Genomic DNA, 20697 nt, shown 5'->3' on the forward strand with positions numbered 1-20697 from the left:
AGACTTTTTGTTGTCCTTCACAGCAGAGGCCAGTCTAAGCTCCAAATGTGCTTTTGCCTCCCTAATTATCTTCCTACATGACCTAGCAACATCCTTAAACATTCCATGGGTTGCCTCCCCTTTCTTCCAAAGATGATACACCCTCTTTTTTTCCCTTAGTTCTTTTAGAAGCTCATCACCCATCCAGGCTGGCCGTCTTCCCCGGGGCTCATCTTCCGGCGCATTGGCACAGCCTGTTCTGAGCCTTCAAGAGTTCCTCCTTGAAGCAGTCCCAGCTCTCCTGGACCCCTTTGTTTCTAAGGGCTGTTTCCCAAGGAACCTTCTGAGTTAGTTCCTCGAGTAGCCTGAAGTCTGTCCTCTGGCAGTCCAGAGTGGAGGTCTTCTTGCTGCCCCTCTTAGCTTGACTGAGTACTGAGAATTCAATTCTCTCCTGGTCGCTGGCCCCTGAACAGCCTCCGACCACCACATCCCCACCAGCCCTTCCCTGCTGGTGAAGAGGAGGTCAAGCATAGCCTTGCCCCTGGTAGGCTCACGCAGCACCTGGGATAAGAAGCTGTCCTCCATGCACTCTAAGAACCTCCTAGACTGTCTCCTTTCTGCTGCTATCCTATCCTATCCTATGCTGTCCTATCCTATGCTATTCTATCCTAACTCCTGTCTATCTCTACATTCATTACATCCCATTGTAGAGTGCAGTTATTGCTTGCAAATACAGCTACCATTTGCTTCCAGCTGAGTGAGCCCAGCTTTTGTTCATGTGGTGGTAACATTCCAAACCACTGCACACTCTCCACCAGAAAAGAAAGATGCTGTTCTCTTCCAGCTGGCTTCTCTCTGTCCTGGCAGGCCGTCCTGCGGTACCACGTCCCTCCAGCGCGGAGTGAAGACGCCTTTGCCGTGTCTGTGCACACAGAGTGCGCTGCCCCCGACGCCACCCAGCTCGCCATCACCCTTCATGCTCGGTAGGAGACCCTCAGTTGCCCCTTGCATCCACTGTGCTAAGAGAATTCACATCAGTCTCTTAATGGGGAGGATTCCCCTTCACTCATCATGTCCAAGGGCTAAGATGTCCTCATTCATGATGGCATTCAACAAGTCCAACTGCTGGGTGCTGCACTTTGGCCACAACAACCCCATGCAGTGCTGCAGGCTGGGGTCAGAGTGGCTGAGAGCAGCCAGGCAGAAAGGGACCTGGGGGTACTGGTTGACAGTACACTGAATATGAGCCAGCAGTGTGTCCAGGTGGCCAAGAAGGCCAATGGCATCCTGGCCTGCATCAGGAACAGTGTGGCCAGCAGGAGCAGGGAGGTCATTCTGCCCCTGTGCTCAGCACTGGTTAGGCCACACCTTGAGTCCTGTGTCCAGTTCTGGGCCCCTCAGTTTAGGAAAGATGTTGAGTTGCTGGAAGGTGTCCAGAGAAGGGCAACAAGGCTGGGGAGGGGTCTGGAGCACAGCCCTGTGAGGAGAGGCTGAGGAAGCTGGGGTTGCTTAGCCTGGAGAAGAGGAGGCTCAGGGGAGACCTTCTTGCTCTCTACAACTCCCTGAAGGGAGGTTGTAGCCAGGTGGGGGTTGGTCTCTTCTCCCAGGCAACCAGCACCAGAACAAGAGGACACAGTCTCAAGCTGTGCCAGGGGAGGTTTAGGCTGGATGTTAGGAAGAAGTTCTTCCCAGCAAGAGAGACTGGCCATGGGAATGTGCTGCCCAGGGAGGTGGTGGAATCACCATCTCTGGAGGTGTTCAAAAAGGGACTGGATGTGGCATTTGGAGCCATGGTTTAGTAGTCCTGAGGTGTTGGGTGACAGGTTGGACTTGATGATCTCTGAGGTCTTTTCCAACCTTACTGATTCTATGATTCTGTTTATGCTGTCCTCAGCTGGGTGACAAGGGTAAGCCCCCAGAGGGACAGCTGAGGGTCACCACAAATTGTTCACAAGGTCTATGGCTCTCACTACCTTCTAGGCTTAGGTCTCAAAATACTGATGATGTGAAGGTCCTGTGGGTCTGACTGCTGATACTGATCCTAAGTCTTCCCTCCTCCATGCATGGTTGACTGTCTGACCACTCTTCCCTGCCATAGAGCTGGCACAGGTATACTTGGGACAGAACTACCAAGGGAGCAGGAAGAGGATGTGATGTTCTCTGACACATGTAGAAAAGGTTACTCCAGAAGTATTCCAAGGAATTCTTTCTCCCTTGTCTCAGAATAATTAAAAGAGAAACTGGGGGAAGCACAAAGATTTATTCCAGTATAGGAGAAGGTATGCTTACAGGAGAAACACTGAAAGTGAGGGCAGGTTCCTCCACCAGAGTGCCCAAGCTGGGCTGGAGTGTCTGGAGATCATGGCTCAGGAAGTAACATTGGTGCTGTCCCCTGGTCTCCTGCTGCAGCTACACAGGGAACCGAGTGTCCACCAACATGGTCCTGATCCACATGGAGCTGCTGTCCGGCTACAGCCCCGTGCCAGCTTCACTGCAAGAGGTGAGACTGTGGGATTTGCCTGGAGAAGAGGAGGCTCAGGGGAGACCTTCTTGCTCTCTACAACTAGGGAGGTTGTAGCCAGGTGGGGGTTGGTCTCTTCTCCCAGGCAAGCAGCACCAAAACAAGAGGACACAGTCTCAAGCTGTGCCAGGGGGAGGTTTAGGCTGGAGGTGAGGAGAAAGTTCTTCCCAGAGAGATTGGCCATTAGAATGTGCTGCCCAGGGAGGTGGTGGAGTCACCATCCCTGGAGGTGTTCAGAAAAGGATTGGATGTGGCACTTGAAGCCATGGTTTAGTTAGTCATGAGGTGTTGGGTGACAGCTTGGACTTGATGACCTCTGAGGTCTTTTCCAACCTTACTGATTCTATGATTATGTCCAGCTGGAATGAGAATAATGATGGATGTGCACCATGGGCTGTATGCAGAACCGTGATCATTCCTCTGGGCACAGCAACAAGGTTATTTTCTTCTCAAGAAATGTTTATACCCTAAGTCTCTTCCAGACCACATTTTGCCTTCTCCTACCCAAAGGGCACCTTGGCCATGAGAACATTTTGCCCAGGCCCTCACAAGAACAAATGTGTCTGAATATTTTTGCTTTCTCTTAGTCTTTCTGACACCTTCCCTCTATTTTCAGTTAAAGAAGATGCCTTTAGTGAAGAAAGTGGAAAGTAAAGCTGAGCAAGTTGTTCTCTACTTGGAAGAAGTGAGTGCTGAATTTATACTAACATCTTCCACTGTCATTAGAAGGGCTAAGGGCTGGCAGATAGATTTCAGCCTACTCTTGTAACTTGATTCCAATTAACATTTTAAGTATCCAGAGCTGTTGCTCCTGCACCTCAGCCATATTTGGTGACCTGCCAGCCTGCAGCAGTTCAGCTGGATACAGGGCCTCTTCCCTTGGGTAAAATGAGGATAACACTGATGGCTCAGCAAAACTGAAAGAGAAATCAGGGGACACACAGAAATTCTTTGCAGTACAGCACCAGGTATGCCTAACACTGAAAGGGAAGGCAGATTCCTCCACCTGGGTTAAGTTGAGCTAAACTGATGCCTACAGGTTGAGAGTCCACAGTGTCTGACCAGGACTGGGGAGCAGTAATAGGATCCATCTTGTGAATTCAGTTCTTAGAGAGCCCTTAAGGAGCCTAAGTGTAGTAGGGAGCAGCCAAGATTTCTTATGGAGTTTGCCAAGACCACTCAACCTTAAAGCAGGTGGTTGTGTCAGCAGCAGTGTATGCTCCACAGCCTCATTAATCAACTGATCAACAACCACACCAGCCTTGCTCTAGCTACAGGCACACCCAAACAAAAGGGGAAATAGCAGGGAGTTAAAAACTTGCAGAATCTCCAAGGAGAGCTTTCAGATTTCCCTGACTGTTCATCTCCCTCTCTACTCAGCACTGGTGAGGCCACAGCTTCAGGACTGGGCTCAGTTTTGGAGCCCTCACTACAAGAAGGACATTGAGGTCCTGGGGTGGGTCCAGAGAAAGGCAATGAAGCTGTTGGAGAGTCAGGAGAACAGGTCTTGTGAGGAGCAGCTGAGAGAACTGGGGATGGTTAGCCTGGAGACAAGGAGGCTGAACAAAGACCTCCTCACTCTACTACTCCCTGAAAGGAGGTTGTAGGGAGATGGGAGTCTGTCTCTTCTGCCTAGTAACAAGTGATAGGATGAAAGGAATTGGCCTCCAGTTTCATCTCAAGAGGTTTAGGTTGGCTATTAGAAGAAACTTCCCCACTGAAAGGTTTCTCAAGCACTGGAACAGGCTCCCCAGAGAGGTGGTTGAATCCTCATCCCTGGAGGTGTCTCAAAGATGCAGAGCTGTGGTGCTGAGGGACATGGTTTAGCACCAGCCTTGGTAGAGTGAGATGATCCCTGGAGGTGTTCAAGAGGGGATTGGATGAGGCACTTGGAGTGATGGTTTAGTTAGTCATGAGGTGTCAGGTTGGACTTGATGATCCTTGAGGTCTCTTCCAACCTAACTGATTCTATGATGGTTGGACTTGATGATCTTAAAGGTCTGTTCCAATCCAAATGATTCTGTGGTTCATCCCTAGCTGTCACTAAGCTGAGCTAAGCTGGCCTCGTGGTGAGTGTGTGTCACCATTCTGTCTGTGCACAGGAGTTGCAGAGGTGCTGCTTTTGTCACACCTACAGCAGAAAAGCAGCACAAAGATCTCAGCTCAGGATATCATGCAGCACAAGGTGGATCCCAATCAATAGCAGTTCATGTAACTACTGCCACCCAGCTGCCACCTTGCATTTGTCTGCTTGATGATGAGGCTTATGCAAGATGAGAATAAGAGCTGATGCAATGGGACTGTGTGTGAAAGTAGCCACTGAGGTAAGATGCATGAAGGAGCTGAGAGCAGAGATGGATGGAAATTGGTCTGGAACACCGGTGCTGTGTTGAGATACTTAGAGCACACTGACTGTATGGGTTTGTTGTCTCTCCCAAGCTAAGTTAAAATTAGTGACTGAAAAGGGAAGATGGCCACAGAGTGAGAAGTAAAAGATACTCCTGAGATGGACTGGGAAGCAGAACAAATCTCTCAGTTGTGAGGACTTCACAGAGCCTGAAGGAGAGCAGGTGGAAGGGATTGTCAATTCTAGCTGTAATCCTTGCATCTCTTGGTCTTAGCTGACTAGAGAGCCCCACAGCTACACTTTGCTGGTGCAGCAGGAGGTGCAAGTGAAGGATCACAAGCCAGCTAACATTAAGGTCTACGATTACTACATGCCAGGTAAGTTCAGATTGCTGCATTGCAGACACAACCCAGCTGTGCCACTGGAAAGGCATTTTCTGAACTTGTGAGGTCTAAGACAATACCTTCCCTTGCATGTTTATCTAACTGCCCCTCAGAAGCTCTCTAGTGACAGACTTCTCTGCTTGGCTTTCAGACTGTAGGTCTGTCTTTCTCTGGTCCCCCAACTTGCAAGCTTGACTTTTTCTTGCAGACCCACTTAGGTTCTAAGGCTCACAACAAGAAGGGAGTACAGAGCCCAAAACCATTCTTTTGTACACTCATTTTGTGGGAGGTAGCCAAGGCAGGGGGATGGCTTAGAAGAATGAGTGCCCCCCTGACAGAATAACACTGTAAGAAACTCCTCTGTTCTCTGGGGTCCCTGCTGGGGACTTGCTATTGCTTCAGAAAGTGAGGAATCCATAAATGTAATGGAGATGTTTGGAACTTACAGCTTCAGAATATCACCAGCCCCAGGGCCCGGGTGAACCTGGACTAGCTGCACCCAGAGCCTTTGACAACACCACTTTGTGTGTCAGAGTAGAGGGGAGTCATGGTCTGTAAGCTGAGGGGGGACCTCTCCCAGGAACAGAGGCATGATGCTGGGTTTCTTCAGTGAGTTTTTGGCAAGTGTATCTCACCAGCACTTCTTTTCTTGTCTTCCAGAAGAAACTACAACGATGAGCTACAGTGCCTTGTGTGAGTGAGGTAAGGACCTCGTTTGTTGGCACGGTCTTGAAGAGTATGGAGATACAGGCAAGGCCAGCATGCAGGTTGAGGGTAGAAGGTGATTAGCAGTGCTAAGCAAGGAGTTACTATATCCAAATGGTTAAACTAAAGGAAAGGGAGAACTGAAGTGGAAGGTTTGGAGTGCTGAGCTCATCACAGAGTTGGAGGTACCTTTGCAGAGAGCAAGGGCTGCTCATCCTGAGTCCTACCACCAGCCCTGGCCTTTTGCATCAAACATACCTCCCTCAGATCCACACAGTTCCTTTTCCTGGCACTTTCCCTGCATTTCCAGAGCCCCCCAGACCTGTGCACACAACAAGCCACACTCACCTTTACTGCAGGACTTAACTCTTTCTCAGTGCCAGTCTTTCACAGCCTGGTTTCACAGAAGGGAACAGGCACCTGTCCATTCTCTTGCCAGGCTGGGTAAAGGCAAAACCTGAACTTGATTAGTGCCTGCTTCTGTTCTAAATTCTTCTTCATCTGCATGCTTCCTGGCCCACAGACCATGAGACAGAGAGAAACACTTGCTCCATGAATCACCTGCCCTGCCCTGGACTTACAGCCACAAACCCTCTACTCTTAGTGAAGATTCTGCTATAGCTCTGATCTGGGTAGATTGAGTGAGCCTCCCCTTTGATGGCTTGGCAGTCTCCTTTAGTCACAAGGTGCACAAAAAACCCACCACCCAGTTTCCAAGTGGTTATATTTAATACTTCAGGAACACAGACTTATTGTCTTTTGATGTCTTCACAGGGACAGGGATAAGGAGCCACCCTCTGCAGTCTCTGTCCATCAGTCCATTGTCACCCCTGCCAACAGCCACCATGTGGAGATGAGAAGCAAGGAGAAAATAGGTGACATTTCCTGATGAGCAGTTTTGAAAGGCTTGGACTGTGCCTGGCATCTTATTAAATCTCAGGAGACTGGAACTGTCTGATTGAATGCTTGTTCAGGTTTACTGTTTATCTCCCAAACCAGGAAGGCACCAGGGTAAAACCAGCTGCTTCTCCTCTGATCTGTGTGTACATGTGCACATGCATTCTGCTCCTTCAGTTGCAGACTTGCAGAGGAGGAGGTGGAGCATGCACCAAGGGCAGAGCACTTCCAAGCACTTCCACTGGTGACTCAGGAGCTTGCAGAAAGGGCACAGGGGACACAGCTGTCACAGCACGGTCAGTTGTACTGCAGTGCTGTCTGAGTCCTACTACAGGAAGCATTGGGAGAAACCATGGGAAGTGTGAGGAGAGAACAACAGAGGAGCTACAAGTTTTGCACACTTAAGGCAGAAATTATATTTTCATGGGCTAAGCTTGTAGTTCATCAACAGCTGGAACACAGTCAGCAAGGTCAGGGGTCTTGCTTACTTTAATCCTTCCCAGGTGTGTATCACATGCATGACACCCCCTCCACCACCACCCCCAACCGAGGTCCTCACAGTTCAGACACAACTATTAGCCTGTTGTGATCCCTCAGTCCATCCACTCAGGTGGAGGACCACCTGGGCTGTGTCCCAGCTGGGTGGCATTTCCTTCCATTCCATGCCCAACCAGGGGAGGTGCAGGCTGGATGGTAGGAAGAAGTTCTTCCCAGCAAGAGAGATTGGCCATTGGAATGTGCTGCCCAGGGAGGTGGTGGAGTCACCATCCCTGGAGGTGTTTAGGAAGAGACTGGATGAGGCACTTGGTGCCATGGTTTAGTTGATCAGATGGTGTTGGGTGATAGGTTGATCTCAAAGGTCTCTTCCAACCTGGTCTAGTCTAGTGTAGTCTAATACTAGGCAAAGGTAGGAGTCATGGTGTGGTGATTCCTCTCCTATACTTCATCATGAATGTGGGAGTTCCTGCACCTCTTTATGAAGAGCCATGTGCAGCTGTGGGGATAGCAGGCAAAACAAACAAGGAGGACATGATTCAGCCCCTCGACAGCTATCATCAGGCTGTGCAAGGCCAGTTGTAGGGAGTGGCTTCTAGGCAGGTCCCTAGGCAGCATTCTTTCTATGGGATGGTGCCAGGATGCAGCATGCACCATATAAAGACTCTGCCTTGTTCTTCCAGAAGGGACTTAGAATCACAGAATCACCAAGGTTGGAAAAGACCTCAAAGATCATCCAGTCCAATCTGTCACCATAGACCTCATGACTAAACTATGGCACCAAGTGCCACATCCAATCCCCTCTTGAACACCTCCAGGGATGGTGACTCTACCACCTCCCTGGGCAGCCCTTTCCAAAGCCTAACAACTCTCTGTGAAGAACTTTCTCTTCACCTCAAGCCTAAACTTCCCCTGGCACAGCTTATTCTGGTGCTGGTTGCCTGGGAGAAGAGACCAACCCTCTCCTGGCTACAACCACTCTTCAGGTAGTTGTAGACAGCAATAAGGTCTTCCCTGAGCCTCCTCTTCTTCAAACCCATCCAGGCTTCAGGCTGCTACTAACAAGCTCTCCCCTTTCTGGCAGATGGATATGTCACCCTACAGGACACTGTACCTTGCTAGCTTCAGCTTGCTCCTGAATTCCCCCTTTCCCACTCTACAATGACTGTAAGTGGGGCTGGAGGGAATGGAGCCTTGTCTGTGTCTGAGGGCCTTTGTTAGCACAAGCTGCTACAGCTCTGCATTCTTACACCTTGCAGTGCTTCCTTCCTCACTTTCCTTATGAAAGACACTGTCCCTGTCTCTGCCTTCCACCAGAGCCTTTTAGCTGCCTTGCCAGATCCACATGCACATCCACAGATAAGTGCCAGGTCCTCTTTCTATCTGCATTTACTCTCCCTGTGGATTGCCATCCTCCTTCCCATAGATCATTGAATCATTTTGGTTGGAAAAGACCTTTAAGATCATTGAGTCCAACCATTATCCAACTCTACCAAGGCTGGTGCTAAACCACATCCCTCAGCACCACATCTCTGGGTCTTTGAAACACCTCCAGGGGTGGGGATTCAGCCACCTCCCTGGGGAGCCTGTTGCAGTGTTTGGGAACCCTTTTGGTGAAGAAGTTTCCTCTAACAGCCAACTTAAACCTCCCCTGGTGCAACCTGAGGCCATTTAATCTTGTCCTATCACTTGTTATTAGAGAGGAGGTGCCAACACTACCAGTCTTTGATTGCTTACATTCCTTCTCTCCTGTCTGAGCCCCACCATTTCCTGGTGTCTGTGTCACACAGAGACTGACAGCCTACCTCAGCTGCAGACAGCACTGTATTCCACCGAGGCATGCTCCTCTGCAAAAGGAAATGAGGAAGGCAGTTACAGAGGGAAGAATGCTCAATGTCTTTTCCTAGTCAGGGAATGAGGAACCCAGCTCCCAGCCCCAGAGCAGGAGGAAACCTGCGACCCACCTGGCTGGTAGTAATCATAGACTCTGACGCTGGCTGGCTTCAGGTTCCTTACAGGAATTACTTCATCCAGTTGCAGAATGAAAGTCTGGGATTCATCACTGAGCTTGTGTAGATGGAGAGAAATCAGCAAGGAATGGGAGAAAGAAGCCATTGCATCTTCATCTTCCCTAGCTTGAATGCTTTCCTGCACTAAGTCTCTCTAATGCATTAGAGATTCTAGAGATGAAGTGTGAGGAGCAGCAAGTGCGCAGCCAATGACAGTGAAATGGGGCAGCCTTCCTTTACCCACAGTTCTACACACAATTCTCTTTCTCCATGCCCAGTGCAGTCCTGAACTTCACACAGAGCTCTCCCTGTGCTCTGACCTCTTTCTGGGCCAGGTGCAGTGCTTTTGTTCCCACATACCTTCTCCAGATAAATGTAGACCACATCAGCTTTCACTTCCAGTTTCTTAACGATGCTTTTCTGCTCCAGCTGGGATTGGAAACAACAACACAAGGAAATTTGTCAGCACTTTCCTTAGGGCCTCCTGACCTGAGGGACCCACTGTTGGTCTAAATCATAGAAGAGCTGAGGTTGGAAAGACCTCCCAGATCAAGTTCAAGGGTCAACCCAACACCACCATGCCCACTAAACCATGTCCTGAAGTGCCATGTCTACGCTTGTTTTGAACACCTCCAGGGATGGTGACTCTACTATTTCCCCAGGAAACCTGTTCCAAGGTTTGACCACTCTTTCAGCAAAGAAAACGTCCCTAATATCCAATCTAAAGCTCCCAACCTGAGGCCATTTCCTCTCATTCTATTGCTAGGTACTCAAGAGAAGAGACCAACACCCACCTTGCTCCAGCTTCCTTTCAGGGAGTTGTACAGAGCAAGAAGGTCTCCCCCCAGCCTCCTCTTCTCCAGACTAAACAATGCCAGTTCCCTCAGCTGCTCCTCATGAGAACTGTCTCCAAAGCATCACTGAAGGGGTGGTGTTGAGATGCACTTCATGTGGAACTGTATCTTTCTCATGCATGACTGGGTTGGACTAGATGACCTTTGAAGGTCCCTTTCAACACAATCATTCAGGTTGGACTTGATGATCTTTGAGGCCTCTTCCAACCTTAGTGATTCTGTGATTCTATGATTCTATTATAAGGGATTTAGTGGTTGTATATTTGGTGGAGTCTCCTGGATATCCCTTGTGAGCATTTCAGGAATGAACTATCATAGAATCAATAAGGTTGGAAAAGACCTCAGAGATCATCAGGTCCAACCTGTCACCCAACACCTCATGACTAACTAAACCATGGCACCAAGTGCCACATCCAATCCCCTCTTGAACACCTCCTGTGCTGTCTCTTCAGTTAGAGCAACCTTACCTTCCCCTCTGGGGCCAGAAGGTCATGGGAATAGTATATAGGACCTCATGCACTGGTTAGCAAAGAGGAGCAGGCAGCAGTAAAGATTCTTGTGGTCTCATTTTACTAACTGCTAGACAGCTCTGAAAGACCTAAGTGCTGTGCAAATGACCAATCTTTCAGTTTCATGGCTTAATTGAAGAAAAACAGAGCAAAACACAGCACACCATTTTGGCTAGAACTGGAGTCTTTTTAAGATGTCTTGTCTTAGAATTTCTGCCAGACAAATCCTGGCACCCATCAGCACATTTTGATCCTGGCCCAAAGCAGAGTGGTGTCAGTGGGAGAGGCTGAACCACCCCTGACCTCCTGTAGCAAACCCTTGTGAGGCCTGTATGGAAATGAGAGGTTTGGATTCAGTTGCAACAGCGAAGGGGCCCCTGCTAGTTTAGTTACCTCATGGCTTGAGTGGTTGGCCATTGGAATGTGCTGCCCAGGGAGGTGGTGGAGTCACCATCCCTGGAGGTGTTCAAGAGGGGATTGGATGTGGCACTTGGTGCCATGGTTTAGTTAGTCATGAGCTGTTGGGTGACAGGTTGGACTTGATGATCTCTGAGGTCTTTTCCAACCTTATTGATTCTGTGATTCTGAACAGCTCCCAGCAGGAGCAAGCAAGTAGCACCCATTCACCACAACCACTTCTCTTCTTACTGCAAAGTCCTTACCAGCATCCTAGATCTGGGAGCCAGGATAAACCCAGACAGCAGGGAGACCTCCACAATCACCATGTTGGATGTGACTCTGCTCCCAATGTAGCTGAAGAAGAAGCAGTCAGAGGGTCTGAGTCTGTGAGAATAGTGACCTTCCAGCCATCTTCCCCCCATCACCATACCCTGTGTCCAGGACTCTGAGACAGGTTGGGGACTAGGGACACAGCAGCCACTGCTCCCTCTTGCAAGAGGTAGCCAGCCAGCATCTTCCTTCCCCACCACCTCCACCTACTAAATTCACCCCCTGTCCTGTGCCCCACGTGCCAAGTGCCTTCATTGCAGCCCTGAGGCTGTCACAGCTGCTGTCCTCAAGCACAGGAGGTCTTCCTGGAGGAGGAAACGATCCTAGGGGTCACCTGGCAAGGATGCTGACGGTGAGGACACGTGCATTGGCCTGGCTGCAGTTGGTCAGCTCTGTGTTGACGTTCAGAGTGAAGGTTACAGCAGCCTGCTGGGGATGCTCATGGTGCCTCAGCACTATCTGCAGGGTGAGGGCCGGGAAGGGAAAAGACATGCCAGGCATGACCTCATGCTGGGAGGGGAGGCAGAGCCCTCCACCTCTCCTCTCTCCCACGCTTGTCCCACCACCTTACCTGAGTCAAGACACAGCTGCTGCCATGGACCTGCACCAGGAAGCTGCCTTTGGCCTCTGTCAGTGCTGCCTGCTGCACCACAAATCGATTCTGGCGGTTGACTTGGAAAGACTTCTCAAAGCCCCTCTGGGACTTCACCCTCACAAGTGCCTGGCTTGATGTGCTGAATGTCCTTGCTGCATATTTAGCTAAGGCTTGCAAGGCCACAACTGTATCCTAGAGAGAGTGAGGCAGTCACTCCTCTGAAAGCACCAGCTCCAGTGAAGCTGACACGGAGCAGGAAGGCCTCAAGAGAACTCATCCTGCCAACAAAGTCCAGAGGGAGATATTTTTACCTGGGTGGAGGCAAATCCCCCATAGGCATTCTGCTGCTGGCTCAGCCATGCCACAATCCCAGCTGCAGTTGCCATGTCTCCTCCATGCACCCGTGGCTTAGACAGGTATGCCAGGAGCACATAGGCTGTCAATTCTATGTCCACTGATTGAGTATCAGGCCAGAAGTTTGTGGAAGCTGGGGAGCTTGGCTTGGGACTCCAGTGGATTTGTCCTCCTGCAGAAGGAAAGGGAGAATACAGGCTCTCTGGACAGGACATGGAATCATAGAAACACAGAATCACAGAATCAGTTTGGTTGGAAAAAACTTAGGATCATAGAGTCCAACCATGATTAAATGCACCAAGTCTGGTGCTAACCTATGCTCCTCAGCACCACATCTCTGTGTCTTTTAAACACCTCCAGAGAGAGGGCTTCAATCACCTCTGGGGATGGGGATTCTACCACTTCTGCAGGGACCCTTTCCCAGTGTTTGAGAGCCCTTTCCACAAAGAAGTACTCCCCTTGTGCAATGTGAGACCATTCCCTCTGGTCTCATTGCTTGTTACCAGGAAGAGGAGACCAACAGCCACCTCACTACTACCTCTTTTTTAGGGAGTTGCAGAGAGCCTCCTTTTCTGCAGACTAAACAACCCCAGTTTGCCTCAGCTGCTTCTCACACAACCTGTTCTCTAGACCCTTCACCAGCTTTGTTGCCCTGCACTGGACCTGCTCAGCACCTTAATGTCCTACTTGTAGTGAGGGGTCCAAAACTGAACACAAGGTATGGCTTCAGAAGTGCTGAGTCCAGGGGCACAATCACTTCCATGGTCCTGCTGGGTATTCCTGATACAGGCCAGGATGCTGTTGGACACCTTGGCCTCTCAGGCACACTGCTGGCTCATGATCAGCCAGCTGTCAATCACAGAATCAATAAGGTTGGAAAAGACCTCAGAGATCATCAAGTCCAACCTGTCACCCAACACCTCATGACTAACTAAACCATGGCTCCAAGTGCCACATCCAATCCCCTCTTGAATACCTCCAGGGATGGTGACTCCACCATCAACACCCCCAGGTCCTTTTCTGTTGAGCATCTTTCCAGCCACTCTTCCCCAGGCCTGGAGCATTGCACAGGGTTGACATAACTGAGGGTTCACAGGAAAACAAACAGACAACCCCAGCATGCTTTCAGGGCTTCTTCAGCTCCTTCCCTGTGCTCAGGCCAGGATCACTTTCTCACCTCATCTTAGCACAGATTCCTACCTCCTTTCTCCTAGCTCCTCACTTTGGGCTGAGCAAATTCATTCTGGTTAGCCACCCTTGCAGCTTGTATTTGAGCCCCACAGGGCAGCTGCTGCACACACACACACCAGGCACACATACAAACACATGCAGCATTTATGACCCCTGTAGCTGGGCATGCATTCATCCGGTGCCTAGCAAGTGAAGGAGAAGCATTAACCCAGCCAGCAGTCAGCACCTGATTTGATGGCTTGTTCCTCCAGTTTATACAGCAGCTCCTGGGTTGTCTCATAGTCCCCAGCCAGGGCAAAAGCATAGGCCAGTATGGCTTCTGTGTAGGTGTTTGTGACATTGTGAACCGCCTGCTGCAGGCAGCGGAGGGTGGCCTGCATCATCTTGCTCTGCAGTGGGAGAAGAGTCACAAGGCAAACTCTGACAGGGTGAAAGCAGAGGGCAAGGGAGCTCATCCCAGGGTGCTGGACTAGGCCTTCCTGAGGCAGCTGCACTTTCTTGAGAAAACATACAACAGCCCCAGCATGAGCTGGGAACCATAGCTGCCAAACTGTCAGGTCTACAGCACTACCTCTTTTAAGGACTGACTTAGAATGATGCAATCATTAAGATTGGAACAGACCTCCAAGATCATCAAATCCAACCATCAACCCAACACCACCATGCCCACAGTAGCTTCCTGGGCATCCTGTTCCAATCTTTGACCACTCTTTCAGTAAAAAGTTGTTTCCTAACTTCCAACCTAAACCTCCTCAGGCACAACTTGAGCTTATCTTCTCTCTTCCTCTCGACTGGCAGAAGAGGTCTATACTCACCTTATTCCAGCCTCCCTTCAGGGAGGTGCTAGAGAGTGAGAGCCTCATTTTCTCTAGATTAAACAATACCAGTTCCCTTAGCTGTTCCTCACAAGTCCTGTTCTCCAGACCCTTCACAGCTTCATTGCCCTTATCTGGACCCTCTCCAGCACCTCGATGTCTTTCCTGAAGCGAGGGGCCCAAAAGTGAATACTGAACACAGTATAGCCAAACACTGTCTCCCTCCCAGCAGCTGTAGGACCAGGACCTGTTCCTGGCCTCGAGTGCATGGCAGTGCCCAGGTGTGGGAGGGCAGTGCAGAGCAGGAGGGAGTGGAGCATGCTCACCTTCAGCGGCTGACCCATCTCCAGCAGCGCTGCAGCGACGTACGCACCCAGGGAGACTTCATCGTCCATGCTGCCCTGTGAAGGGGATGTGTCTGTCACTCTCCAGGTGGTGAGAGCACAAGCCAGAAGGAAAAGTAGTCCTTCCACATTTCCCACCCCATACCCTTGCTCTTTCTAAGGCTGGTTGCATGGGTTTCGGGAGAGGCTTTCCAGAATCCTTTGGGATCCGGCAGTCATTTGCTGTCACAACACCTATCCAGCCATTCCCCAGCCTGGCTTGGTCCTCATTTACCTTAAGGGAGGAGTGAAAGAGGCTTCCTTTGGTGGCAAAGCAGCCACTGGGGAGCTGTTTCTGCTCTAGCCAGCGCAGGGCATCCTGGATGTTCTTTTCATCTACATAGATGTATTTTCTGGCTTGGCCAAAACTTTTGACCACAAAAGCTGTCAGCCTAGAAAAAGGATAAATTGTGAGACAAAGAGGAACACAAAGGGGCAAAGAGAATCACAGAGTCACAGTCTGGTAGAGGGTGGAAGGGACCTCCAGAAGACATCTAGTCCAACCCCACTGCTAGAGCAGGTTTGCCTAGAGCAGGCTGTGAAGGTTTTGACAATCTCCTGGAAGCCAAAGGCCCCTGGAGCTTGTCCTTGAAGTTAGCACTGACAGAGTGGGGTGCCAAAAAAGAGGAATCATTTTCCTACAGGATGGCAAGTTAAAAGTGGAAAAATGGTCCACAGGACCCAAGTGGCTCCTCTCCCTCAGCACTGATCCACAAATGTACCACTCATGTACTACAGCTTTACCCAGCTCTTTCACAGGTGAAAAATCTTTTACCCCTTCTAATTTAACTTATTGCACTTCATGTCCCACAAATACATAGAATAGAATAGAATAGAATAGAATAGAATAGAATAGAATAGAATAGAATAGAATAGAATAGACCAGGTTGGAAAAGACCTCTGAGATCATCAAGTCCAACCTCTCACCCAACACCATCTAATCAACTAAACCATGGCACCAAGTGCCTCATCCAGGCTCTTCCTAAACACCTCCAGTGATGGTGACTCCACCACCTCCCTGGGCAGCACATTCAAATGGCCAATCTCTCTTGCTGGGAAGAACTTCTTCCTAACATCCAGCCTAAACCTCCCTTGGCACAGCTTGAGACTGTGTCCTCTTGTTCTGGTGCTGGTTGCCTGGCAGAAGAGACTAACCCCCACCTGGCTACAACCTCCCTTTAGGGAGTTGCAGAGAGCAAGAAGGTCTCCTCTGAGCATCCTCCTCTCTGGGCTAAGCAACCCCAGCTCCCTCAGCCTCTCCAGCCTCTCAGCTGTGCTCCAGACCCCTCCCCACCTTTGTTGCCCTTCTCTGGACACCTTCCAGCAACTCAACATCTTTCCTAAACTGAGGAGCCCAGAGCTGGACACAGGACTCAAGGTGTGGCCTAACCAGTGCTGAGCACAGGGGCAGAAACAGCCTTAAACTCCTTTTTTGCTTCCTCTCTTCCTTTCTCCATTCCTCCCAGCCAGACACCACAGGGTCAAGCTGAGCCAATGCAGCTCTTTCAGACACTTCCAATCAATGCTTTCCTTGGGCAGATCTTAACTGATCTTCATGCAGTCAGTCTGTATCCCCCATGGCTACCAAGACACCACCAGCAGTACCTTGTGTTGTCCATAGGGCAACAACAGGGCCACAGAGACAAAAATGGACCTTCCACCCTTCAGGATGGCATCTTTGGTGTTCCACTTGTCAAGGAATTCTACTGTCCTCCCTCAGTGTTTTTTCAGGTGGCTCAGGTCCCTCAATTTGTCTCCCTGCCAGAGAGCTCCTGGGTTCTCCATCCAAAAGAAGGAGCACACATCCTACCAGCTTTTGCAGAAACATTAGCTGCTGTAGCCCAGACAAGAAAAATGAGGAGTGAGGGATACTTGCTGTGCTTACCAAGTGTTCCCTTCCCCATCTTGCTGCCCAAATACACTGTACGACCCATCTCTGTGCCTGTAAAGGAGCTGCATCTGATACCCTGGGGAGATGGGAACAGCCATTAATGCAGGACAGACACAACAAGGAGCCAACATTGACAAACTAAGTGCAAAAGCAAGAGCTGTGGGAAGGTTGGGTATGAGGGAAGGCAGAGGAGCAAGGTGGGGCTGCTGTACTTGCCGTTGCGCAGGAACCCTCTGGCCCTCTCCTTGATCTCAGGGGTCAGCTGCCTCATCTTCTCCAGGTACTGCAGCACATAGACAACAGGGGCAAACAGCACCATGTTCTGCTCCCCACAGCCAAGGGGCATCTGCACCAGGTGGTTCAGGTTCTGCAGTGCCAGCCCCATGAGGTCACCTACCCAAGGGCGTAAGAAACAAAGCAAGCGTAGTGTGACTTGAGGTGCTTCTCAGGGGTATTAGTGCTTTGCCTCAGAACCACAGGGGAGGTTTATGCTGGAGGGGAGCAGAAAGTTCTTCCCAGAAAGAGGAATTGGCCACTGGAATGTGCTGCCCAGGGTGGTGGTGGCATCACCATCCCTGGAGGTGGCCAAGAGGGGATTGGATGTGGCACTTGGAGCCATGGTTTAGTTAGTCATGAGCTGTTGGGTGACAGGTTGGACCTTGATGATCTCTGAGGTCTTTTCTAACCTTATTGATTCTATGATTCTAATCAGATGGTGTCAGAGTGTCCATATTTCCTCAAGCCAGCCAGTCTCTGCTCCAAAGGCCTAGCTAGGAAAATAAGGATTATTCTCTTCTGCAGATTAGTTTTCCCACAAAAGCCTAAGTGCTAAAAAATCTGAAGGCCTGGTGTTGCCCAACCTTGCAGAGAATGCACACAGCATCCTCTCTATGGAACAGTTTTGTGTGGATACCCTGACACCACCACTAAGTGTACTGGGTTTGGCTGAGCTGGAGTTGATTCTCCTCACAGCATCCTTCTAGTGCTGTGTTTTGCAGCAGTGGCTGATGACACAGCAGTGTTTGGGCTACTGCTAAGCAAGTATCCAGGCTGTGTTCTTCTAACATCTCCTGCCCCAGGAGTATGCTGAGGGGTGGGCAAGATCTTGGGAGGGGACACAGCTGAGCCAGCTGAGCCAGACTGGCCAAAGGGGTATTCCATGCTGTATGACATCAGCTCAGATATAAGAATGAAGGGAAAGAAGGAAGGGGGTTGGGAATCCACCCATGGTATCTGTCCCCCAAAGGAACCATTGAGAGTATAGAGCCCTGCTGACCATCGTGCTGCTGTCGGGAAGCAGAGGCTAACAGCTCCCTCTGCTTTTGCCTCTCTGTGATCTATCACTTGTGCTTATCATTGTTATTAAATTGCTGCTATCTTATAGCTGGCTTCTGTTTTATTTTCCCCTCTCCCCTGTCCATCTACAGGGGAGTGATAGAGCAGCTTTGGTGGGCATGTGGCACCTAGCTGGGGCCAAACCACCGCACTAAATGAAGCCTTGCTGATCTCTAAGGTCAGTCAGTGAGCCCACAAGAGAAATCACTTACCTGAGATGGAAAGGGAAGCACTGGCAGATCCCTTCACTGCACTGTCAGGGAGGCGAAGGGACACGGGCTCTTCAGATATGCTTCCTGGCAACAACAGGATAGAAGAGGTGCATGAAGAATCAAGCCAGATGCATCTGACCAGAACAAGAAGACTGGCACAGATGAACAGGACTCTGCCCACATCCCATTCACATACATTGTTCCCTAGAGTCTCTCTCAATCATCACACCAAGCTCCATCAGCAGGAAACTTCAGATAGGAAGAGATGGGAGAGCTGCTGGCCAGGCTGAGGGCTGACTGAGCTGCAAAGCTCAATTCACTGTGCTTCACAAACCTTACAGCTCACTGCCACTTGGCAAGTGGACATCCTGCTGCAGGGACAGGGTGGGAGGGTTGGAGCAGTTCTCACTGGTGACTATCAAGCCCTAGCAGCGCTCCAGAGCTGCAGTGTGGGAAGGGGACTACAGAACAGGATGTTGCTGCTCACATTCAGCAGCAAGTTTAGCAGGACAGCATAGGTGGAAGTGAGAGCTCTTCTCTAACAGGAAGTGAAATTTCTTATGTGAAAAATAACTTGAAAACCTTCTTTCATCAGACCTCTCACAGCTTAATCCTGATCTCAGGTCTAGTCATTTCAGGCTGCAGAGCACATTCAAACCATCCACATACCTCCTCTTGGGCAGAGAAGGGAGCTGTAGGACTTCTCCACTAAGACACCTTCTGGCTGCCAGGGCAGGAACATGCACATGGGACAGAAGAAACAAGACTAGAGACCAAGTTCCCAAACAGCACCAAAATGTCAAAGCAAGTTCAGGTCTGAATTTAGTTAGTTATCCTCAGGCTGTGAGGCACTCCATCCTCCTCACCTTTGGCAGGTCTGCACTGAGGCCATGTGCTTGAGAGAGCAAGAGCGAGCCTGAGGGACAGGGCTTTCTGCTCAGTCAGCATACACAAAAGGTCATGTGGAGTGGGTGATGGAGCTGGGAAAAGTACAGGGGGCAACACAGACATGATGGGGAAAACACAGACCTTGATGATCCTTGAGGTCTTTTCCTACCTTATTGATTCCATGATGTGTGGAAGCAGCTCTGAAAAGACTACAGCAAGAAGGGAATCGGCTTGGCTAAGTCATGAGGGGACTAAAGCGAACTGAGCCACAGCCTTGGTGTGCTAGTGCTGGACAGAGCATGAGGAGATTGAGCCAAGAGCAGCCTTCCTTCACCCAGGGGCAGGGATACTTGAAGAGAAAAATGAGCCTGCTTGTACTGACCCGGACCAGTAAGTGTTTGAGCAGTGTATGCCTCCTCCTCAGGGCAGCTGGCAGGGGCCTCCTGCCTCCACACCACGGCGTGGATTCCAGCACCTCTGTCCGCACTGTGACATTCAGGGTCCCTAGCACAGAAATGGAACAAGAAGCTGCCTCTTGCAACCTAGGCCAAATGCAGTCAGCCTGCTGACAGTGGGCTGAGGTGCTTTGGGTGGCTGATCTTCACAGTGTCAGTGTTTTGGCCAGTGGAGGTGAGCCAGCCGGTACTGGTGGCTTGTTCAGACTTGCTAAGCATGAGAGAAGTGGGCAATCACAGGATCGTTTTGGTTAGAAAAGACCTTTAAGATCAATCACTGGAGGTGTTCAGGAGGAGACTTGATAGGGTGCATGGTGCCATGGTTTAGTTGATTAGGTGGTGTTGGATAATAGGTTGGACACAATGATCTTGAAGGTCTCTTCCAACCTGGTCTATTCTATTCTATTCTATTCTATTCTATTCTATTCTATTCTATTCTATTCTATTCTATTCTAATGAGTCCAACTATTACCTAGCCCTAACAAGGCTGGTGATAAACCATTTCCTTCTGCACCACCTGAAGGGAGGTTGCAGCCAGGTGGGGGTTGGTCTCTTTTCCCAGGCGAGCAGCACCAGAACAAGAGGACACAGTCTCAAGCTGTGCCAGGGAAGGTTCAGGCTGGAGGTTAGGAAGAATTTCTTTCCGGAGAGCAAGATTGGCCATTGGAATGTGCTGCCCAGGGAGGTGGTGGAGTCACCACCCCTGGAGGTGTTCAGGAGGAGACTGGATGGGGTGCTTGGTGCCATGGTTGAGTTGATTAGATGGTGTTGGGTGATAGGTTGGACTTGATGATCTCAAAGGTCTCTTCCAACCTATTCTATTCTATTCTATTCTATTCTATTCTATTCTATTCTATTCTATTCTATTCTATTCTATTCTATTCCATTCCTTTCCATTCCATTCCTTTCCATTCCATTCCATTCCATTCCATTCCATTCCATTCCATTCCATTCCATTCCATTCCATTCTATTCTGCTACATCTCTGCCTCTTTGAAACACCCCCAGGGACAGGGGTTCAACCATCTCTCTGGGGAGCTATTCCACTGTTTGAGCACCCTTTCAGTGAAGAACTTTCTTCTAACATCCAATCTAATGCCTTGTGAAGTCTAACTTCATTGAGTTACCTGTGACTGTAACAACAGAAGGTC

At 49.9% G+C, this 20697-nt stretch overlaps 2 protein-coding genes across 2 annotated transcripts in view; one reads left to right on the forward strand and one right to left on the reverse strand.

The window, feature by feature from the left end:
* Positions 1-6878, forward strand: part of LOC128897394 (alpha-2-macroglobulin-like protein 1) — a 53191-nt gene extending 46313 nt beyond the window's left edge. The window contains exons 31-36 of the mRNA XM_054163963.1: positions 847-962; positions 2389-2479; positions 3117-3185; positions 5122-5224; positions 5891-5932; positions 6710-6878. Of these exons, the coding sequence (XP_054019938.1) occupies positions 847-962; positions 2389-2479; positions 3117-3185; positions 5122-5224; positions 5891-5931 (420 nt within the window). The 3' untranslated portion in view covers position 5932; positions 6710-6878. The remainder of the gene's footprint in view (positions 1-846; positions 963-2388; positions 2480-3116; positions 3186-5121; positions 5225-5890; positions 5933-6709) is intronic.
* Positions 6879-9133: 2255 nt separating this feature from the next.
* The window catches only part of A2ML1 (alpha-2-macroglobulin like 1), a 46129-nt gene continuing 34565 nt past the window's right edge, over positions 9134-20697 (reverse strand). Inside the window, exons 21-35 of the mRNA XM_054163916.1 lie at positions 19475-19596; positions 18874-18928; positions 18205-18288; positions 16874-17050; positions 16652-16733; positions 15002-15158; positions 14710-14784; positions 13795-13957; positions 12335-12549; positions 12000-12215; positions 11763-11887; positions 11362-11452; positions 9697-9765; positions 9292-9394; positions 9134-9174 (exon numbers count right to left, since the gene is read on the reverse strand). Of these exons, the coding sequence (XP_054019891.1) occupies positions 9134-9174; positions 9292-9394; positions 9697-9765; positions 11362-11452; positions 11763-11887; positions 12000-12215; positions 12335-12549; positions 13795-13957; positions 14710-14784; positions 15002-15158; positions 16652-16733; positions 16874-17050; positions 18205-18288; positions 18874-18928; positions 19475-19596 (1775 nt within the window). The remainder of the gene's footprint in view (positions 9175-9291; positions 9395-9696; positions 9766-11361; positions 11453-11762; positions 11888-11999; positions 12216-12334; positions 12550-13794; positions 13958-14709; positions 14785-15001; positions 15159-16651; positions 16734-16873; positions 17051-18204; positions 18289-18873; positions 18929-19474; positions 19597-20697) is intronic.

Source organism: Dryobates pubescens, chromosome 8 (genome assembly GCF_014839835.1).
Source record: "Dryobates pubescens isolate bDryPub1 chromosome 8, bDryPub1.pri, whole genome shotgun sequence".
Taxonomy (NCBI): domain Eukaryota; kingdom Metazoa; phylum Chordata; class Aves; order Piciformes; family Picidae; genus Dryobates; species Dryobates pubescens.